We start from the raw sequence: 15221 nt of genomic DNA on the forward strand, positions 1-15221 counted from the left end.
ATGCAGTCTTTAGTTCTATTGTCCTCTAGGAAAGATTGTCGCAGGGTCATTAGAAACTTTGTATCTCTCAAAGTCTTACCAGATATATTTTTGTCCACCACACAACCTCATGTATCTTCTCTTTTGAATAGGGTACACTTGTGCTCTTCAGTGTTAAAGGTAATGATCAGTTTTCATCTAAGATGTATTCTCTGCTTTATGACATCATGCCTGCCTTTAATTACATTTGCAGTTACTGGTAAAATTGAATTGAAGCAGACTCTTAAACAAGACCAACAAAATCAAGTCCAGAATCTGAAGAGTGCAGTGAATGAGCTGCAAACAGAGAAACTTGAAATTTCCAGCCGGATGCAGCGTCGACAGCAGCTCGAAGAGCAGCTAGTGGAGCTGACCACTGAGTTACATTCCTTGAACAGAGAGATCAAGGTAAGAGGAACAGCTCCTATCCTGGTGTGGGTTGTTTCTTCTCACCTCGACCCAAGTGGTGTTTCAGTTTTGCTGAGCTTCACAAAAAAATCAGCCAAGTCATTAAAAAGTTAAAATTGCATGTACTGTATATAGAAGTAGTGACAAACTTCTAATTTAAAATATACATATTGGTGGTTTGTTTTTCATTTTCAGGAAGCAAAGGAGCAGCTATTTCCTCTTGAAGCAACTTTAGAAAAACTGCAACATGAGAAAGAAGAGTTAATAAGCAAAAAGAACACAAGTTACAAAGTGACACAGGAGAAGGTTAGCCTGTCTTCAGTTGTTTTGTTAAAATAATGCAGTCAAATAATGCAGTTTTGTTAAAATAATACAGTCAAAGATACATACTGTACATTTCCAGGTTAAATTAGTATTTTTAAGTGTACTTGAACAATATGTTGTCATCTTTGAGATGATAGATAGATAGATAGATAGATAGATAGATAGATAGATAGATAGATTAGACAGATATGCATGTCTTGGAAGCAAACACATTTCTTTTGTATGTTTTTTCACAGATAAATGAGGTTAAAGAGAAAATTAAAAACATCCATAACTATATAAAAGAGATTGAGAACTATATTCAAGAAGGGAAAGAAGAATATAAACAGGTAATTGCAGATATGATAATACCTTCTATAGAGTAACCTGTTCCTTCCACTATCAGCACCGAAAGAGAAACCGGAATCCTCAACTTCACTTTTTATAAGGAAGAAAAAGGGTCATCTAGCCCAACCGCCTGCAACACAGGAATCTCAACTAAATCATATATGGCAGATGGCCACCCAACTTTTGCTTAAAAACCTCCAATGAAGCAGAGTCCACCACTTCTTGTGGGAGTCTGTTCCACTGTCAAACAGCTCTTACTGTCAGAAATTTCCTAATGTTTAGTGGGAATCTCCTTTCTTGTAACTTGAAGCTGTTGGTTCATGTCCTAGCCTCTGGAGCAGGAGAAAACAAGCTTGCTCCATCCTGCATGTGACAACCCTTTAGATATTTGAATATGGCTATCCTATCTCCTCTCAGTCTCCTCTTTACCAGGCTAAACATACCCAATTCCCTCAACCTTTCCTCATAAGGTTTGGTTTCCAGACCCTTGATCATTGTGGTTGCCTTGTTCTGCACATGTTCCAGCTTGTCAGTATTCTTCTTAAATTGTGCCCAGAACTGGACACAGTACTCCAGATGTGGCCTGAGCAAGGCAGACTGTGGTTGTACTTCTGGCTTCTTGGTCAGTTACCTGATCTTAAAAACCTGCTTGTGTAGCCTTCCTCTGAAAATACATTTCCATGGCAGTCTCTTAGCTTAACACAGACACTGGCTCTCTCCTCCTGATCTTCACCAGCAAAGTATTGTTAACACAGTGCGGATGAAAAAACTTAATATGCAGGCCTTAACTGTCCACTTTCTTGTTGACTTCCTCTGGATTTTGCCTTATCAACTTCCTCTGCTCCCTTTCCCAACTGTCAGCTAGCTTCCCATTATTCACTTACAAGAACCTCCAGCCAATCAGAGTGTTGTTTCTCAGACAAATCAGAATGAATTTACCTGATGCAGCCCCGATCTATAAATATCAGACATAAATATTAAAAACGATCACCTCCCTCTCATCTTTCAGAACCAGTTGTCAAGTAGCTTCTGCTAAACAGACTGCAACTTGGTAATAATATACATAATAATAGCATATACTGCAACATCAGTGGTCACAGAAACCTATTTTTCAAAACAAGACACAAACAGCATTTCTTCACACCTTCCAAAGTCATGTTAATTTTTTTCATCTGTGTGTTTTCCTTTTTTAGCAAAAGGAATCTGAACTTGATGAAGTCAAGGATCTGCTAGCAGAATGTGAGAAAAAGAAAGAAACGACAAATAAAGAAATTGGAACTATTAGACAAAATATTGATACTCAGAAGGTACATTTGTCTGGTTCAGATATTTTTCTCAAACATTGTTGATATCTATGCATACTAGACAGTAGTCTTTGTTTTCAAAGTAGCCTTCTGTATGATTCTGACGTACTGACAGCAGCATTAAAGGCCTGAGAGAACACTCCTGTGAGTCAAACATCCTGCAAATAAGTTTGAAGAGAAATTATTTTTTATTGAATTCACTCAGTATGTTTTGGCAGCATGAGCATTTTGCACGTAACGTCGAGTTGAATTGGTCATGTGCCTCTGATTGACCAGTTAGCATAACAATTTAGCTTGTGACATTACAAAGTATTTATTTCAAAGCTATATTAAAAATCCCCTAATAGGGAAATCTGGCTTGCTGAGACACTGCTTCAGAACATGTGATTGCTACTTACTAATATTCCCAAGAAGCCCAGTTCAGTACTGCAAATCAAGGAGCTAAGGAGCTTATCCTTCCTCGTGCCAGTTCCACCTGCTCTGTCAAATACTATTACTGGGTCCAATGACATAGGTCATGCTACGTATTCATCTGTAGGTACACTAGCATCATATGTTATCAAGCTACATTATTCTTTGGTTATTTATATATCTTAAGGGGGGGCATGAATAGCGCATTAAATTGAATATGTAGCAATAAATAAAGGAGCATTTCATTCACCCTGAACCAGGAATCTTTTATACTCATTTGACCTTTGAATTAGCCACCACTGTATCTCAAGTTATCATACTACATTTTTTATCTACTCAGTGCTTCTTGTAAAGTACGTTCTTGCTAAGCAAAAGGTTATTTCACATTAATTCGATTAGATTTTGAAGTTCTGCTACCATTTTCCTTTTGAGAACTTAAAAGACCTTCATAGCTGTATATTTTTAAAAAATGCCCCATCCCAAAGGCTGAGGCAGGTGACAAAACAGTAATATTTTTACACACCTTTCTGGATTGGTATGTGTTGGTATGGATGGTTTTAATTATCATTTATAAGACTTTGTTCTTTTTGCTTGTCAGATGTTAGGGTTCAACTCTGATTTCAGTTAAAATTACTGAAAGACCAAGTCTGTGAAGTAATATCTGTTGTTTTTCATTGGTGATTACTCTCAGTTAAATGTATAAGATTGCAGATAAGAGTGCCAATTAAAATACAAGTACAGTGGTGATTGAAAACAAAACACTGCTACATTTTGTATAGTAAATACATAGCCCATTCTTCACTACAGCTCATGCTTTATTCAGAGATGCTGTAGTACTGGATTTCCTGCACTGGCAGTGGAGTTAACGGGACTGTCTCTGAAATCCCTTCCAACGCTCTTCTCAGATAGTCATGGCACAAAATGATGATGATTAACTCACTAACACATTTTATTTGAATTTAGATTCAGGAGCGGTGGTTAGAAGATAACCTTACTTTAAGAAAAAGAAATGAAGATCTAAAAGAAGTCGAAGATAGTATAAAGCAATATTTGAAGGAGATGGGGGAAATGGAAGCCCCACAACTGAAAAAGTATATTCTGAACTTCCTTTTAAAAGAAAAAAATAATTTCTTAATTGCGAAGCAGTAGGCTTTAATTATTTGCATATTTACCACTTTTCCATACTTGGTCCTAGTTAGTGGTACACAAGTATTTGCATATGCACCATATCTTGATAGATACTTTTCTTGTAGACCAAACTGTTTTTCTCCTTTGCTTAGATAATCTAAGTTTCCAGTTTTGTATACGTGTGGTCAACCTTATAGCAACTACAGCATAAGCAATTTGATTTTACTGAGAAGAGTGGTTTTAAATTCTGTATAGGCTAGCATGCGCCATGTGAACTACTTTTGGCAAGCTTCTGGTGATACTTTCTAAGTCAAATTCACCTGTAAGCACCTACATTTATGCACGATCACAGTAGACCTCTGTAATCTGTCCTCAGTGCTAGGCTTCCTTATTCCCATGGTGTAACTCAACAGGTGAATTGCAAGTTTGATTATGCCCTAATGCATCAAATAGGTTTTTTAAGAGAGGGGCTAAAAGTGCACAAATATCTTAAGAATATAATAGTAGCCTTACTGGTTCTAGAACCCTAATCACAGAAGATTCTGTCTCTTGTGGGGAGCCTAAGCAAATACAGAAGGCTTCCCAGTGGTGTTTGCCCTGACCAAATGGGGACAAGGGACTAACCATGCAACAACAGGTGAAGGTCTAAAGACGCAGTCCCTTTGAAATTGTGTTGCTCCGTCATGTGAATAACAACTGAATAGGGCTTTAATCCAGTGTCTTTTCTTTAGCAGTGGCCAGATAGAACCATGGCTCTCATCAGTTAGGAACCCTAATAAAGCAGAAGCACCTGTGTATTTAATCTTGTAGGCTTGCTAGAGGCATTTATGCTTATCATTTTATAGCAGGCCCCCCCCCCCATTTTCCTCAGCAGCTGATATTAAGAGCCGTGCTGCCTCTGATGTTGGAATTTCCAGTTAAGGTTGATAGCTAAAAGCCATTGATAGACAAATCCTCCATGGGTGTAAACTGGTGGGATGAGGAGCAAGATCATTTTCAGCAATCCCCTCTTCCTGTACGTTATCCCATGCCCCTGTAAAACTAGATGGTACCCAATCTTATAGAGCAAATGTGGAGGGGATGCAGGGCACTGCATGCAAATGGTGGGAAAGATTGCTGGAAATTCCCACCCTCCTTTCCTCCCTGTTCTGCTGACAGAATTCTTCTGTCATTGGATACCACCCTGCAAATCTTGTTTAATCTTTGAAAATAGGCCAAGGCTTGAAAACCTTTTAGGCCCAACTGAGACTCATATTAAATGCACTACCATTCATTTTTATCCTTTTCTCTTTCCCTCTTAGTGGCTCAGTTATTATAAACAACATCAAGCAATTTACTCATGGTTAAGAAATCACTTTCTGTTTACCACTATAATAGATAATAAAGCTGTATATTAACTTCTACTTGACAGGGACCGACAGCATTTAGAGGACAAAATAGAAGAATTGAAAAGAAAAGAAAGCTTGGCGCTTGGTCGACAGCATGGATTTGAGGAAGAAATCCTTAGGTTTAAGAGAGAGCTGAGAGAATCACAGTTTAAAGATGCTGAGAAAAAATACAAAGAAATGATGATTGACATGAGAACAACGGAGTTGGCAAACAAGGATCTGGACATTTACTACAAAGCGCTGGATCAGTGAGTTGTTTAAATAGCATGTTGGTTTTGGTAACAATCAATCAATCAATCATCTCCCCAAGGAGAGCTTTAAAATTTAGCAGGCTGAATTTTCAATCCCCTTATTCCTGAGAGGCAGGACAATAGGTATATTGTATTGTATTGTATATCATCTATATCTATAAACATTTCACCTAGCCTTCAGAATTTGGGGTGAAGGTGACCTATAGAAGTGAATACATTTTTTAAAAAATGTTACATGTAAATTGTTGACATTCAGTTATGTGTCATTTTGCCAAACAGAAATTACACCAGCAAATTTGCAGCCTTAAGATTTCCTTTTGATAATGGAGAGCGTATTTACATATAATCAGAAACCAGTGAGGAAAAGAATCTCTTCAGTTTACGAGAATTTGAATTCTGCTTACGTGTCTAGGAAAATATGTTCACTTTTATGCTATTAGTGTATACAGTGTAGGTAGGCCCAGTCATGGCACTGAAACCACTGGGGTTGCCCTGGTTTATGACATTTGTCAGGAAAGACATGAGGGGGGAGTGTGACCTTTGATACTGTTGACTACAGTATCTTTCTGGAGGGTCTAGGGAGAGTTGGGGGGCACTGTAATTCAGTGGTTCTGCTCCTACCTTCAGGGCCATTTCTAGAAAGTAGTTATGGGAGGCTACAGTTCAGCGCTATGTGAGTTGTCCTGTGGTGTCCCATAGAATTCCATTTAGTCTCCCATGACACTTAACATCTATATGAAGCCACCAGGAGCTGTCATCAGGCACTTTGGAGTGATGTGTCACTAATATCTGGCCGAGTCCCATTCTCTCTCTCTGTTCCATCTGAATTGGGAGATGCAGTTGAAATGTTAGACTGGTGCCTGGGGTACTTGATGGGCTGGATGTGGGCCAGTAAACTGGAGCTGAATCCTGAAAAGACAGAGGTTTTCTGTGTTCCAAGTTTTTGAGTCTTGGAGGTAGGAAGATGGCCTGCCCTGGTTGAGGTTACACTCCCCTAGAATAAGCAGGTTCATGGTGCTGCTGGATTCAACATTGTCACTGGAGGCTTGGGTGGCCTCTGTGGCTAGGAGCTCCTTTTCCAGTTCAGCTGGTTTGCCATTTATGGTCTCTTTTGGGCAGAGATGATGAGGCTATGCCCCAGTAATTTTCATATTTGATCATTGCAATTCGCTCTATATGAGGTTGGCCTTGAAAACTACTTGGAAATTTCAACTGTCCAAAATGCAGCAGCCATTTGACTGATCAGAGCTCCATTTAGAACTAATACAACCCTTGTTTTAAAACAGCTGCACTTTCCCCCAATTCTTTTCCAGTTCAAGGTACTCATGCTAGTGTTTAAAGCCCTTAAATGAGTTAGGTCTCAAATAAATGAAAGGCCCCCTCCTTCTCTACATACCATCTCAGATATTAAGATTAGCATATTGGTACCTCTTGATAGTTCCACCACCCTTAGGTTTTTCTCTTTTTGTGCAGAGGAGTGGCCTGGGAGAGGACATTTTCTTTGGATGCCTCTAAGTCCACCCCACATAAGTTAGTTTGGCACTTCCGTTATGCAGCTTTCACCTGAGAACCTGAAAGGAAGGAAGCTCACCCAAAGAGCCTTTCCTGTCCCCTCTCCCCAAAAAGCCTCTCTGAATGGCCTGTGGATATTTCTGAGCTGTGGGAATTGAGAAAGCCCTCCATGCACAGTGCAGTGGCACTGTGAGAACTGACCAATTTGCAATGCTACAATAGATTAAGCCTGGCTAGTATAGCATGCAAATACTACAAACCATTTTCTTAAGCTGCTTAAAGATGCAGCAAGTGATAATGTTTTCGCACAGCCCAAAAGGAAAGAAGTAACTTAAGAAGGCGGGAAATGTAACATTAGGCCTCCTGCCTTCCCCCCCCCCCTTTTCCTTTTTCGAAAAACAAAGCATTTTTATTGCCATGGGTTGTTTCCTCCCTCCAAACATGATAAGAGGTAACATTTGCTTCTTTTTCTGCATCCTTATCTGATGCACTCAAATGTGCAACTCACTTCACCAGCAAAAAATAACCATGACTCAACATTAAACAAATTTGATGTTATCAAATGGAGAGCTGCTTTGTGAAGCTTTACTATAATGGAAGCTATGACTAAATATAACTAATAAGAATAATGAAAGTAATATTTCTTGGTATAAAGACCAAAGGTGTTCCATGCCAAGCTACCGCTTTCCATTATATGTCTTTCCTCTTGACCTCTAGTGCTCTTGTTACAAAAGATGTAGCATCTAGATTACTTTCTAGTCCTGGCACCTTTTGAAGCATTCAAAGGAAAAAAACAACTTGATGCATAGTTCACCTGATCCAGGTGTTACAAAGCACAATGAAGCTTCTACACATCAGGAATTTGTTGACTGGTGTTGGAGGAAGATCTGTGTGCACAATGCAGACTTGAGTGCATGCAGGATTACTCACCTACCACAGTCAATAACAAAAAGGCCTGTTTGTGTAGGAGCTATATATGTGTAGCTGAGCACATACACATTGATCTGTGGATTAGTATCTAGACTGGAATGAGAATTTGTCAGTGAATAAATCTACATGATTAATATTCTCAGTCTTTTGGCTTAATTAGATATGATGTAAATTCAGAGATTATCTTGCATCCCCATCTTCCTCTTAGGAATGGGGTGCTTAAACTCCATTTTTAAACGGGGTTTGCATGTACATTGTCCATACTTATTTATAGCCTTTTATATTCCATATATAGCCTCAGAAAGGCATAAATATAAAGTTCAGCCACTGTGAACACAGAGTTTTAAAATGCAAGCCAAGTTCACACACAGTAGAAAACCTTGGGGGCTATAAAAGACAAACACACCATACACTATTAAGAAATTTAGGGTCTTTTAATAAACCACTACTAGATCAACAAATTTCATAGCAATTTCTGTTCTGGTGCTTTACTTTATTTTAATTATTAAAAAAACTCCACTATTCTAGCTTTCCTGGTTTAATTCCTTTGTATCTGCCATTTTTCAATGATACAGGTTTCCATATTTTAGCAGTAATTCTAAATTCCACTTAATATGAACTTCTTATTTGTTTCTTCCTGTGATGCTACCTTATAAACATTTACCTACCTAAATATTTCAGCCACAGTTCATTATAGAGAGGAACACTTAGGCCCATTCCACACCTACCTTTGTTTGCAGCAATGATTGGCAAAAGTCTCATGGGATTTGTTATATTTAATTGATCTAATTTTAGATCAGTTACCTCAAAATAAAAAAAGGTGGCATCAATAAGTTTGGGTTCTACGAGCAAAAAAGTTTTTATACCAGAATAGAAGCAAAATGTATGCTAATGTGATTTAAATGAGTTCCCTTGTGAGGAATAGGTAAAGGTAATGGTACCCCTGACGGTTAGGTCCAGTCACAGATGACTCTGGGGTTGCGGCGCTCATCTCGCTCTATAGGCTGAGGGAGCCGGCGTTTGTCCGCAGACAGCTACCGGGTCATGTGGCCAGCATGACTAAGCCACTTCTGGTGAATCAGAGCAGCACACAGAAACGCCGTTTACCTTCCCGCCAGAGCGGTACTTATTTATCTACTTGCACTTGACGTGCTTTTGAACTGCTAGGTGGGCAAGAGCTGGGACCAAGCAATGGGAGCTCACCCTGTCGCAGGGATTCGAACCGCCGACCTGATTGGCAAGCCCTAGGCTCTGTGGTTTAGACCACAGCGCCACCTGTGTCCCCTCTTGTGAGGACTAGTAGGACATAAATTTAATAAATAAATAAAAAGTGTTCATAAGTGAATTCCTAGATTCATCCATGTGACACATACATCATTTATTTTTCAAGAACTGTAGCACAAACTTGAATGCCTATAGTAGAAAGAAAGTGAAGTTTGATGGAAGGAGCATAATGAGCTGTGGCTTTTTCTTTTCTTTTAGAGCAATAATGACATTTCACGGCATGAAGATGGAAGAAATAAACAAGATAATTCGTGACCTTTGGCGAAGCACCTACAGGGGGCAAGGTACCAAAGTATTTCTTCTTAATCCTTTTTGTGTAGATTTATACTATATTATGCATTTTCTTAAAGATTCAGGACAGGAAAACATTTATTAAAAAAAAAATACGTAGAAAATCAGAACAAAAATCAGTACATATTCAGAACATTCCTTATAATCATTATGGACTTTTTTCTGGATAGAGAAAAGAATCCTCTCTTAAGTTAGGAATTCTAATTGGGGCCTGGAAAGGGTTATACGGTGGTACCTCGGGTTACAAATGCTTCAGGTTACAGACTCTGCTAACCCAGAAGTAGTACCTTGGGTTAAGAACTTTACGTCAGAAATCATGCGGTGGCGGCAGCGGGAGGCCCCATTAGCTAAAGTGGTATCTCAGGTTAAGAACAGTTTCAGGTTAAGAACGGACCTCCAGAACAAATTAAGTTCTTAACAAGAGGTACCACTGTATTGTTAATGGTCGCTTTACTGTGACTTGTATTTTAGAGTATATCTTTTCTGTGAATGGCTTCAGGATTACTTTGGTTCTGGGAAGCAATAAATAAACCTAATAAACTAAACTTCCTATAAAAAGTAGCATGGTTAATCCTGTCGTCGTCTTGGTTTATCCTGCTAAATATATCGTGTGGATCTGGGGAAGTGGAAACCATTGTTCACATACTCCTGCGATGCAGCTGCTACTATGAGGCGAACTCATCCACACGACGCTGGCTGAGCATCCTGGACGCTCGGACAACTTCTATATAGAGTGGCTTCTTTCAGATGCTAATTCTAATGTGACAGCAAAGGTAGCCAAGTTCTATGCTAGAGCCATAAAAATCCGAGCTGACCTAGTTAGTAGTGCCCAAAAATTTCAGGACAGAGGCAAAGATGATCCATTGCTACCATTTGCTGTACCCTCCCAAGTAGTGATACCTTCTATTAGCTAATAATTTTTATAATGGTTAAAGTTTATATTTATTGCTTATATTTTAGATTGCATTTTGGATTGTTTTATGTATATATGTGTATGCTGGTCGAGAACCGTAACAATAAATAACACATATTTCTTTCTCATAGAGTCATTGATGTTGTGGTCCATCTTGATCATTCCTTCTTTCTTTTTGTGATCTTTAACTAGGGCTCTGTTCATTCTGCCAGTGTTCCTCCATTTAGTACTAGAGATGTAATTCATCAATCTAACAGGCTTGCCTATACCCCTGCTTATCTGGATTATGAAGCTATCATGCCTCTGTAAAGAAGATTGGACTAAAGAAAGTTTAGCTGCTTCAAGGCCAACAAATCTATCGATTTGGCAACTAACTGTAGTGAAAATGCTTTCTTTTCCATGCAGATATTGAATATATAGAAATTAGATCTGATGCAGATGAGAATGTTTCTGCTGCTGACAAGAGGAGGAGTTACAATTACAGAGTAGTAATGATAAAGGAAGGCACTGCTCTAGATATGAGGGGCAGATGTAGTGCTGGACAAAAGGTAGGTAACAACACTTGTTTGGATGCCAGTGCATAGGGTATGTTGGGTTTCATATTTGGTACATGGACAGTCAAAATATATTTTGCATTTTTGATTGCAAAATATGGAACTGTAAGCTAATAAAGATTATAAAAAAATTATTACGGCATAAATTTCCACAGACTGGTCCACTTTGTCACTTGCATCTGGTGGAGGAGAAGATGAAAGAATAGAACTAGAGGTTAATATCATTGGTCTGGGGGCAGGGGAGAGATGCAGCACATTGGGCAGGGAGACATTTTCCCAGTTTATTCATGGAGAAGATCAATGACATGGGGAGAAGAAGCAGGGTGCTTACAGGCACTTTCAGCATGTGGCTGCTGAAGCGTGTGTTGTTTTTGGCCCCAGAGATAAGGCACACACACTCACTGTAGTTATGTAGTACCTGCCAGAAGGATAAACTGCAGTTTTCTCATGTTTCCACCCACACTTGACCTCAGATATCAGCCAGACTAATGACTCATGATGGCTGAATCCTGGTTTGGTAGATGATGAAAGGGTGCTACTCAAACCTCTTTTAGACCACTCTGTTGTAACCCACAATCACAGCTGCCAAAGAAATGTGAATACATGAAATGCTTGAAATGGAAGGGAATCTTTTTGTAGACCTGTAGGAAATGCAGTAGTTGCATGCGTTCTCACCTGGAAAATGGGCAGGATGTGCTGCTTCCCTTCTCTTTTCCCGGGGGGGGGGGGAAACGGGGAGATAGTCAAAGGATTAACATGCGTTAGGATAAAACTTTTTTAGTACAGTTATACCTTGTTTTGCGGGACCGGGATCTGTTTTGGAGCCCTGACCGCTAGCCGAAAAGGACGCAGGGTAAAGCGCCACATCTGCGCAGAGCGGTTTGCGCTTCTGCACATACGCGATTTAGCGCTTCTAGGCATGCGCGAGCGGCAAACCTGGAAGTCACCCGTTTCAGTACTTCTGGGTTTTCTGCGGATGTTCGCCGGAATGGACGCTAGACGAGGCGGATGTTCGTGGAGGTATTACTGTATTACATCTTCTGAAGCACTATACTCAAGGTGATAAATATAATCTAGGAAGGGAAAGGTAATGGCAGTATGTAAGAACACAGAGCCCTGCCGGATCGTACCAAAGAACTATCCAGTCCAGCATCCTATTCTAACAGCAGGCAACCAGACAGCATCAGTCAGCAGAGCAGTGCAGGAAGGGTAGGTTTGTGCGCCTGTCTTCACAACACAAAGCATCACTTCACCCTACAAAGAGGGAGGGGCAAGGTATGGGAAGTTCGATGTGGTGGCAGGAGCATTGGATTGGCTCCATGCCCCCAACACACTGCTAAGCAACCCATTCCTCCCTCTTTCGTTACGCAGCAGTGACATTTGGTGTTGAGCAGCCAGGTGCATAACCTTGCCCTGCCTGTGCTCCCTCCTCGCAGAGCACTTTGTATGTTTGTTTTCTAAAAAAAGTTTGCCCATTTTTATCAGCCAAGTAAACTCGCATGTCAGGATGAAAGGCTAGAATCCTTCTTCCTGACATACTAGTTTTCTGTGTAAAGGGAAGATTATATTCAGGGCAGCATTCAGTCCTGAATGCTATATCATTATTATGTACTTGTAGAGTCCAGATATGGTGCTGCCATCATAGTGCTTTTAGAAGCGTTTGTGTTTTGGTTAACTTGCTGAATGGTTGCCTTTTACTTTTGGTTGTAGGTTCTTGCTTCCCTCATTATCCGCCTTGCTCTAGCAGAATCCTTTTGTCTCAACTGTGGCATTCTTGCGCTGGATGAGCCCACCACCAATCTTGATCGGGAGAATATTGAATCTCTTGCACATGCCTTAGTAGAGTAAGTATCTGTAGATTTTACCAAGAAGCCTGTGGGAACTTAGATGGGAAAGCACTAGTGAAAAGCAATTCATGTCCATAGATCAGTCTGGCCCAGTCCTGAGGAATGCCCTTGTAATGCGCCTCTGCTGCTTCATTTGCATGGGAATTTTGAGCAGCGATAGAGATGTTGGCTGAGTCTTCCTCTATTATACTCCACTTTATTCACACCAAATTGCATCCTAAAGCAAATTGAAAGTGCTCTATAAATCCCCCATATCTTCCCAAAATAATTATTTTGATTGTCCTAGTTATATCCTTTTATGGACACTTGCACCTCTCACCTGAGAAAAGGTTTGTCTCCCTGCTCAATGCAAAGCTTAATACAGTGTAGTTTTAATTGCCCAAAAGTTAGATTATGGAGGAATCGCGTACAAAGGAGAGGGCACCCAGAATGGACTGCTCTATTGATGAAGCAACTGCTGCTATTGGAAAAAGTGTGGAAGAACCTGGAAGCCTGTATGTGTCTCCCTCCCTAAATATGTAAACCCTCACATGTAAACCCTAATCCAGAAATTTATAAAGATCAAACAATAATTTAGCATACTTGGTCAATTCAGACATTTTCCTCTGCCATCAGATCAACAGGTGCATTCGTCACCTCAAATTGGTTCTGTGTATTTCTTACGCTTTCCTCATCCTTTTTTCTATTCTCCCTTCATTCATTCCATTTCCCTTATTTCTTTTCTCTAGTAGCTGTGTTATTAGAGGGGGTGGGTATTTGTATAAATGAAATTATCATAAACTTTAAAAATGGGTGGAACAATTAACATCTTATATTTGCAGCTTTCTGTGCTGTTGCCACCCAGATTTTGACAGCTATAAGCTAACACATTCTAAATGTTGATTTTCCACAGGATAATCAAAAGTAGATCCCAGCAACGCAACTTCCAACTTCTTGTTATAACTCATGATGAAGACTTTGTGGAACTATTGAGTCGGTCTGAATATGTTGAGAAATTCTACAGAATTAAAAAGAACATTGACCAGTGTTCTGAGATTGTAAAATGTAGTGTTACATCTTTGGAATCATACGTCCATTAGAGTTTGCAAATGCTTCTGTGATATGGGACTTACCCAAAACATAATGGGGTGAAAATAAAACTGCTTTTGGATAGCATCAGATGCTTGCTGATGGAGACTTCTTGCTGCCTGTGTAGCTGGTTGATTTATATTAAACAGTTGTATTATTGCAGAGGGTAAATTGAGATTAAAACTCTGACCACAGAAATGTGGTGTTCTAAAAGCTAAGCCTTCTTTTAATATTTCTCATGTGTATGTCCTCTTAAGTGTGTAGACCAAGGGGCAGGGATGCACCTCTATCTCTGCCCTCCAAATTGCAGCTATAGTGCAAAGTTGCATGAGCAGAAAGCCCAGTGTATGAACTCTGCAGTTGGGATACCCAAATCACACAGAGCCCCACTCATCAGCAGGAAGGAGCTCAAGCTTTGTGCTTTCTGCTCAGACAACTGTACAACATGTAAGTACTGGGGGTGATGGGGCAAAGCTAAAAGTGTAGCCATCTGCTTGCTGTACATGGTTATGCACTACACACAGTAATGTATTGTGTTACAGGGAACCATTTACCATGGCTCACTGGTAGAGAACCTGCCAGTGTTCTCTGCAGTCTCTGGCATCTTGTCAACTAATTCTTAATAGCTTTTTAGATAAGGCTAGGAAAGACTCCTGCCTGAAACCCTAGGGACTCACTGCTCTAACGTAGACAACTTTCTATATTCCATCCTATTATCAAAGGCGGATCTAGGGGAGCACGACTGGTTTGGTCACACTGGGTACAGAGCTTCTGGTGTATGGCAGCAGGCACTGCAACTATGAAATCCAACAGAAAGTGGGAAGCAGTAGGGGGTCTCACACAGGGCAGCCCTGAAATTTGAGACGCCAAGGTCTGCCACTGATACCATTTTATAGCATTATACAATGCAATACTTGTCAACTAATTCTTATTCTATCAAACTTTGACCCATTTGGCATTATAGTGGAACCTTGGTTGCAACTATCTCCGTTTACAAATGCTTTGGCAAGCGAACGCCGCGGACACGGAAGTGTTTACATCCGGGTTCCGCGGTGTCGGATGCACAGAAGTGATCTGCACAGCTCGCACATGCGCAGAAGCACTCTATTGGCGCTTTGCGCACGTGCAGAAGCATGCCTTCGGCGAGCGAATGCCTCCACGGAACGGATTGCAGTCGCAAACCGAGGTACCACTGTAATAATAATAATTTGGATATTTTGTGGTATAGTTTCTTTGCATTTCTCCTTAATGTGTTTCATTGTG

At 40.1% G+C, this 15221-nt stretch overlaps 1 protein-coding gene across 5 annotated transcripts in view; it reads left to right on the forward strand.

Annotated features, from left to right (window-relative positions):
• RAD50 (RAD50 double strand break repair protein) overlaps positions 1–14568 on the forward strand; it is a 133125-nt gene extending 118557 nt beyond the window's left edge. For all 5 annotated transcript variants that reach the window (XM_035105403.2, XM_035105408.2, XM_035105404.2 and 2 more), the window contains 10 exons: positions 233–426; positions 622–732; positions 987–1079; positions 2271–2384; positions 3756–3883; positions 5332–5556; positions 9484–9569; positions 10895–11037; positions 12754–12887; positions 13783–14568. In XM_035105403.2, the coding sequence (XP_034961294.2) occupies positions 233–426; positions 622–732; positions 987–1079; positions 2271–2384; positions 3756–3883; positions 5332–5556; positions 9484–9569; positions 10895–11037; positions 12754–12887; positions 13783–13969 (1415 nt within the window). In that variant the 3' untranslated portion in view covers positions 13970–14568. The remainder of the gene's footprint in view (positions 1–232; positions 427–621; positions 733–986; positions 1080–2270; positions 2385–3755; positions 3884–5331; positions 5557–9483; positions 9570–10894; positions 11038–12753; positions 12888–13782) is intronic.
• The last annotated feature ends 653 nt before the right edge of the window (positions 14569–15221 follow it).

The sequence above is a fragment of the Zootoca vivipara genome, chromosome 2 (assembly GCF_963506605.1).
Source record: "Zootoca vivipara chromosome 2, rZooViv1.1, whole genome shotgun sequence".
Lineage (NCBI taxonomy): Eukaryota > Metazoa > Chordata > Lepidosauria > Squamata > Lacertidae > Zootoca > Zootoca vivipara.